The sequence below is a fragment of the Aureococcus anophagefferens genome (assembly GCF_000186865.1).
Source record: "Aureococcus anophagefferens unplaced genomic scaffold AURANscaffold_5, whole genome shotgun sequence".
Taxonomy (NCBI): Eukaryota; class Pelagophyceae; order Pelagomonadales; family Pelagomonadaceae; genus Aureococcus; species Aureococcus anophagefferens.
In genome coordinates, this window is record NW_008705565.1 from 2,616,561 (window position 1) to 2,623,852 (window position 7,292).

Here is a 7,292-nt window from a genome sequence, read left to right on the forward strand (position 1 = left end):
ACTGGAGCTTGTCGAAGCCCGAGATCGTCTGCAGCCCCGAGCACTCCAAGACGATGAAGTCGCCGCCGATGTGCATGAGCTCGTCGAAGCCGTACAAGTCCTGGAGCATGGCGTTGCCGTCGAGGACCAGGTCGCCCTCGATGGTGCCGATGGACGCGACGGCCGCCGGGTCGAAGTCCGCCGGCGCCTATCGACGAACGTTTTCCCGGCGACGGGAGGACACGATCCTGGCCGAGGCGCGGCAGCGCTGGGGCGACGCGTCGACTTGTTTTTGGACGCCGCGGTCGCGCGTCGCTGAGGTCGAGCTCGTCGACGCTCGTGCAGGCGTAGCCGATGTTGTAGAGCGAGCTGATGGTCTCGTAGGTGTGGGACCCGGCGCAGGGCACGACGCAGGACGACGCGCAGGCCTGGCCCGCGACCGTGCCGTCCTTGCCGACGACGTCGCAGCGCGCCGACGGCGACTTGCTGACCTGCGCGGCGCTCGCGTGGTCGCGGCCGTCCCGGGCGGCGCCCGCGGCCCCTAAACGGCCGCGCCGGCGCGCGCCCAATCGCAATCCTTGCTCGGGTTGCCGTTCTTGAACCAGGACGTCGAGTCGCCGCCGCAGCTCCGCGCCGCGCCCTGGCACTGCACCTGGCAGCTCGCGTAGGAGTAGGCCTTGTCTTCGCCTTTGATGGTGCAGCGCGTCGGGACGTTCTCGCCGACCCAGGCGCAGTCGCGGCTGGGCTTGTTGCTCTTATGCCAATCCGGATCGTCGGGGCAGTAGTCGTCGCCGCGAACGGCAGCGACGAGAGCGACGAGAACCAGCCTCATTGCGCGATGACGAGCATAGATTCGGGAAGGCTAGTTTTTTGGGTGGGAAGATATATCGGACATGTTGAACTAGTGACCATATAATTGAAGTCGAACACTCGAGTACTACTCGAGTCGAAAATCGCGCGGCCATCGCGCCGCGCGCACCGAACGCGGCGAGGCGCCTCCTAAGGTGTGTCGTTTAAGGCCCGGCGCGCGCGAGGAGCACGGAGAGCGGCGTGTCCTCGTCGTCGCTGTCCTCGTCGAAGAGCGGCGGCGGCGCCGGCGGCGCGGCGGCGGGCGCGGCCGGCGGCGCCGGCGACTTGCTCCGGCGGCGCGGCGACCGGGGCTTCGGCGGCGGCGCGAGGGGCCGGAGCTCGAGGGGCGAGGGCTCGGGCGCGGGCGGGAGCGCGCAGAGGCCGTCGAGGTAGGCCCGCCAGTCGACGCCGCTGCGGTAGGCGACGACGAAGGGCTCGGGCGTCGCGAGGCGCAGCTTCTGCATGTCGTGCCAGCGGCCCTTGGCGTGCGTGACGCGGCCGCTGAGCGCGCGGAGGTCCGCGTCGATGTGGCGCGTCGCGCGGACCAGCGGGTGGTGCTTGAGGCCGTCGGCCTCGGAGACGAACTCGATCTCGATGCCCGCCGGGCGGTCGTCGAAGGACGCGTCGTGCATGCGGCGCACCGCGCCGCGGCTGTCGACGGGCAGGAGGAGCACCTCGCACCGGTAGCTCACGAAGAGCTCGCGGATCTTCGACTGGAGCCAGTTCATGCCGTAGCGCTCCTCGTAGTAGCCCGGCTGGAGCCAGAAGTAGTCGAGCATGAGCACCTTGGGGTCCGTGTTTTTGATGATGTCGCGCAGGCTCTTCTTGAAGTTCGCGGCGACGTGCGTGTCGTGCTTCGCGTTCTGCGCGACGATCTCCGCGTCGGCGGAGCGGCGCTTCTCGGAGCGCGGCACGTACTCGGAGCAGCCGATGACCTTGAGGCCCGGGTAGAGCTCCTGGAGCGCGTCGAGGCGCAGGTGGTCCGGGCAGTCGCCGTTCTTGTTCGGCTCGTCGTACTTGCACGCGAGGACGAAGCAGGCGCCCGCGGAGCCGCGGGCCGCCGTCGCGGCGGTCTTCGCGGCGCGGGCGGCGGCCGCCGGGGCCCGGGGGCCCGGGGCCGCGGCGGCGGCGACGGCGCGCGCCTCGGCGACGACGTCGCCCTCGAACGACGACGCGGACGAGCTCGACGGCGACGCGGGCCGGGGCCGCTTGAGCGTGTTGCTGTCGGCGAGCGGCTGGGGCGGGGGGCGCTTCTTGCTGAGGGGGCCGAGCGGCTGGGACCACGACCGCTTCGCCGTCGGCGAAGCTTTGGTCGGCGACGCGAGGATCGCCGCGCGCTGCTGCTGCGGGCTCGGCGCCGTCGACGGTTGCGTGTTGTTGGCGTCGGGGGCCTTGCGCTTCATGAGGGCCGGGTGCTTGGCCATGGCGGCGCGGGCGCGCGCGGCCGCCGGCGAGCGATGAAAATAGGGATACGCGGAAGGTCGCGGCGCGCGGCGCTTTCCGGTGATGCGTGGCGTTCCGGGGTGCGCGCGGCGGTGTGGCGAGGTGGAGTGGCGGTTTTGGGGCGGTTTGTCGCGCGTCGGAACCGTTGGCAGCGACGTGTTTGACTGGCGTCGCGGCACCTGCCGCGTCGACGACGTTTACGGAGAGCTCGAGCCCCGGCGCGCCGATGCCGGGCGACGGACGACGTCGTAGGCGTCGTCGTTCGATGCGATTTCGTTTGTGGTTGTTTAGGTGGTTTCGTCGCGACGTGTGTGTGTACGACGTCTCTCTACGTTTACCAAAAAAAAAAAAAGAACGATATTGACAGGATTCGAACCTGCGACACTTTCGTGAAAGGATTTCAAGTCCTTCGCCTTAACCACTCGGCCACAATATCCCCGGCAAAAATCTCCCACTGGGATTCGAACCCAGGTAGCCAGAATTGATTCGTCCTTTGCGGACTCAAAACCTGGAATGCTAACCACTACATCATGGGAGAACCCCCGACCTCGACCCGAGACGGGTCGTGGGCAAAAATTCTGACATCGCAAGCCGTCCGATTGCTGCGAGACCCGGGTCACGGCTCGACGTGGTGTATCATACCGGATCAGCGGCAAAAAAAAAAATTCCTAACTCCTACACCTCAAAAACAATAACTCCTAGACCTCTAAAACAAGATCAGAAACAGCGCCGGCAGCAGCACCAGCCCGTGGAGCAGTCCGGACAGCACCATGGCCAGGAACATGATGAACATCTGGAAGTAGGCGTAGTAGTCGCTGAACGCGAGCACGGTGACCGCGAGGAGCGTCGACAGCCCGCCGTTGAGCACGGACGCGCCCAGATCCTCCAGCGCGCCCCGGACCGCGCTCTCCACGTCGTCCCCCCGGCGGACGTTGTGGGCGCACGCGTAGGCGATGTGCGCGGAGAAGTCCTGCGGATGGGGCGTTCGAAGCTGGGGCGGGGCGGCGGACGCGGCGGACGCGCGACGGAGAAGCCGACGGCCATGATCAGGTTCAGGAGCGACGACACGTTGAGCTGGAACCGCCCGAGGGCCATGACGCCGAGGATCGACAGGTTCACGAGGACGATCATGAGCGCGACCAGCGCCGTCGCCTTCGGCGGCAGCATGAGGCCGCCTGCGTTCGGCGGCGCGGGGGCGTTTCGACGCGTCCGGCGGCGCGGGGGCGTTTCGAGGCGATGCCAGCGGCGGCGCGCGGCGGCGGGGGCTTGGTCGAGGCTTTTCGAGGCGTCGCGGGGCGGCGGGGGGGCTTTTCGAGGCTTTTCGAGGCGCTCGACGGGACTCGAAACGACGCCGGGACCGCGCAGACGCAGAGCACGCCCGCGACGGCGCCGCCGAGGGACACGGTCGTGAGGTCGACGATGGCGTCGAAGCGCTCGAGCCACAGGTACTGCACGGAGAACGCGCGCGCCTTGACGCCGCCGGCGCTCGCGTCGGCCGCCGCGCGCCGCGACCGCTCCATGGTCCGCACCTGGGCCGGCCTGCGACGGGGGCCGATATCCCCGGGAAACCAAGAACAAGGCCACGCACGTCTGTTCGGGGAAGCTCGCGACGGTCCGGAGGCGGCTCGCGTCGACGAGGCCGTCGCCGAGGACGACGTCCTCGCGGTACGCGTTCCCGGAGGGCGACGCGAGGAACGTCTCGAGCCCGGCGAAGGACGTGTCGTTCCCCGCGGCGTCGCGCCAGGCCTCGTACCAGCCGTAGACCGGCGGCTTCGTGCCCTTGAGGTTCGCGGCCTCGGCCGACAGGTCCTCGAGCGCCCGGCGGTGGCCTGGGGACGACGACGCGGTTTCGTGAGCGGTTTCGCGAGAGCACGATAGGACGGACGCCGGACAAGGGGACTCTCGCGCTCGACGACGACCCGCCCCGTGACATAGGTGACGTCGAACTCGCTCTCGAAGGTCCGCTCGCGCCTACCGAACGGTCCGTCGCGTCCCCGGAGAAGAAGGCGAAATGCGCCGGCTCCGCGCGCGTCGTAGTAGTCGAGGAGGTAGCAGCCCTTGGGCAAGAACAGGTCCCAGTCCGCGCCGACGCGCAGGGCCGTGCCCGCGGCCGCCGCGGCGCCCGCGGCGAGGAGGAAGAACGCGCACGCGACGGCGCGCGGCCGCGCGGGCGACGCCGTGAGCCACGCGCCGAGGGACCGCATGAGCGCCGTGAGCCGCGCCGTCAGCCAGGGCGCGTCGTCGTCGTCGGCGGCGGCGGGCAAGGCTCCGGACGGCGGCGCCTTGCCGAGCTCGACGCCGCCGTCGCCGCCGTCCCGGGCGACCGCGACCGCCTTGTCCTCGGCGACCGCGTCCTCGGCGACCGCGTCCTCGGCGGCGACCTTGGCGCCGTCCTCGGCGTCCTCCTCGGCGGCGGCGCGCCGGAAGCAGGGCGCGAGCTCGTAGCGGTTCGCCTCGACGCGGCGCTCGTGCAGGGCCAGGCACGCCGCGAAGAACGTGACCTGGATCGCGAAGACGCCGACGACCGCGAGCGCCGCCGTGACTGCGGGCGGCGGGTCGGAACCGTCGTAAAAAGGAACGGACCCGGAAGAACGCGCTGCAGAAGTAGCTCGCGGCCGGCAGGTCGATCGCGGAGCCGACGAGGAACCTGCGTGGAATTCAAATCTTCAACCCGACTTCAATGTGAGCGTACGCGACGGTTTCGACGCAATCTCTTCGGCTGCGCTTCGAGAACTCGACGAGAGCAATCGATTCGTCCAAAAATCAGCCGAATCGACTTCGATTTGACCGAGCTAGAGAATTCTGAAGTTTGGTCAGGACCACCCAAACCAGCGGTTGAATTCCACACAGCGAGGAACGCGACAAAGTCCGTGAGGCTCGTCAGCAGGATGGAGCAGCCGCTGTCGCCCAGGGCCGCCGACACGAGCGCCGGGACCCGCCCGGCGCGCCCCCGGGGGATCCGCCGCTTCGCGCGGTCGAGCCTACGACGCGCGCGGTCGTCGTCGTTCTCCGGGAAAATTTGGCCCCGTACGACTCGCGCGTCGACGACGATGATCATGTCGTCGATGCCCACGCCTAGAATGATGAAGAGCGACAGGAAGCTCAGCACGGAGAAGGGCACGCCGACCCAGCCGCAGACGCCCAGCGCGAAGAGGAGCGCGAGGCCGACGGTGAGCACGATCGTCCCTCCGAGGAGCGCGCGCGACCGCACGGCGTCAAAACGAAAAAGCAGACACGTCACGTAGACGACCATGACGCCCATGGCCGAGCTCACGAAGATGGAGTTCTTGTCGATCTCGCCGTCGCTGAGCTGCTTGTACGAGCTCGACGCGACGCAGTACGCGTCGACCAACTCGCTTTCAAAGTCGTCCCAGCACGCGTCGATGAAGTGCTCCTCGAAGTCGAGCGTGGCCCGCGACGCGTCCTCGCTGTTGAGGCTGTCGTCGACGTAGTAGACGATCTGCACGGCCGTCGCCGAGAGCGCGCGCGCGCCGTCGAATCGGGTTTTCGCCGCGAGCGCGTCGAGCGACATGTACTCCTCTAGAATCTCGTCGTAGAGGGGCGCGGCGCTCAGCGTGCCCAGAATGTCTTCGTCGGCGCGGAGCCGCGCCGCGTCGTCGCCCCAGGCGTGCAGCAGCGACCGCGCCTTGCAGGGCCCGCCGGCCCAGGCGCGCTCGCAGACAGCGGCCCACCTCGTGCCGTTCGTGATGCCTGCGCGGGCGTTTGCGTCCCCGGCGGCGCGGCCGCGGGGTTCTACGCACTGTGGTGCAGGCGCAGCACGTCCAGCAGCGCGGCCTTGTCGAAGATCGAGCCGGCCCTGGCCTCGGCGACGAGCGACTGCACCCGCTTCTCCGGACCGAAGCGCTGTTTCTGGTACTTCCAGTCGGTCCAGGCCTGCGACTTGCGCGGGTACCAGAGCGCGAAGTAGTCGCTCTCCGTCTCCATCTTCGCGATGCCGCTGCCGGCGACGAGCGCGACACTGACGGAGCAGGCGATGAAGGCCCAGGGGTAGGCGCCGACGCGGCGGCCGAGCGCCGCGAAGCGCTTCTCGAGCCGCGCGTTGACGGCGGCGCTGACCGACATATCAGCGGAGCGCCCTTCGGCCAAGCCGGCGGGTCAGAGCACGAGACTTTCAGCGGCGGTGGGCTGCTGACCTCATAAGAATGCTGGGTCTTGTCTTGTGCATGTTGATGTTCAATGGCCTCGGCGAGCGTTCGTTTCGCCACTGAGAGCTCTTCGCCGCAGACCCGGCGCGACTCGTCGCGCGTGGAAAAGACGACCGTGTACCCCCGTATTTAGGAAAAGACGAACCGACCGGCGCCCAGGGAGCACCCCTCGAAGATGGCTCGGTTCGCCCTCGTCCTCCTCGCGAGCGTCGCCGTCGCCGTCGAGATTCTCGAGACCGACACGTCCTGGCTCGACGGCGACGAGGCTTCCGTCGAGCAGGCCCTGCGCACGTTCGAGGCCGCCGCCGCGAAGGGCGACGCGCACGCCCGCCACAACGTCGGCGAGTACTACAATCGCCGGCAGGACTACCAGACCGCGGCGGACCACTTCATCGCCGCGGGCGAGGGCGGGCTCCCCGACTCGTGGCACGCGGCGAGCCGCGCGCTCGCGCGGGCGGGCAACATCGCGAGCGCGGCCCAGTTCCTCAACGCCGCCGCCGAGGCGGGGAGCGAGGCCGCGAAGGCGCGCCTCGCGCGCGGCCGCGAGCGGCGGCAAAAGCAAAAGGACGCGTGGCAGACAGGTGTGAAACCCGGCGACGAAGCGCCGCAGCTCTGGCGGCCGAGCCTCCGGCCGACGGTCCAGGCCGACCCGCGGCCGAGCTTGCAACCGCGCGTCCTCGAGATGCCTAGCGTCCAGCCCAAAATCCTCGACGAGCTCTGACTGCGCGCTCGTCTTCGTACGACGTCGCGCCTGTGAAACTTGCCACACTGACCTCTGACCGCGCGCTCGTCTTCGTCGACGACCTCGCGCCTGAGTAAACTTGCCACAGAGACGGACCACACAGGCACGTCGCT

At 68.9% G+C, this 7,292-nt stretch overlaps 1 protein-coding gene across 1 annotated transcript in view; it reads right to left on the minus strand.

Annotated features, from left to right (window-relative positions):
- Positions 1-992: 992 nt before the first annotated feature.
- AURANDRAFT_71230 (hypothetical protein) overlaps positions 993-7,292 on the minus strand; it is a gene marked incomplete at both ends in the record, with an annotated part of 10,003 nt that continues 3,703 nt past the window's right edge. Inside the window, 10 exons of the mRNA XM_009036855.1 lie at positions 993-2,243; positions 3,041-3,241; positions 3,298-3,423; positions 3,630-3,810; positions 3,860-4,100; positions 4,172-4,242; positions 4,342-4,813; positions 4,851-4,918; positions 5,118-5,982; positions 6,033-6,343. Of these exons, the coding sequence (XP_009035103.1) occupies positions 993-2,243; positions 3,041-3,241; positions 3,298-3,423; positions 3,630-3,810; positions 3,860-4,100; positions 4,172-4,242; positions 4,342-4,813; positions 4,851-4,918; positions 5,118-5,982; positions 6,033-6,343 (3,787 nt within the window). The remainder of the gene's footprint in view (positions 2,244-3,040; positions 3,242-3,297; positions 3,424-3,629; positions 3,811-3,859; positions 4,101-4,171; positions 4,243-4,341; positions 4,814-4,850; positions 4,919-5,117; positions 5,983-6,032; positions 6,344-7,292) is intronic.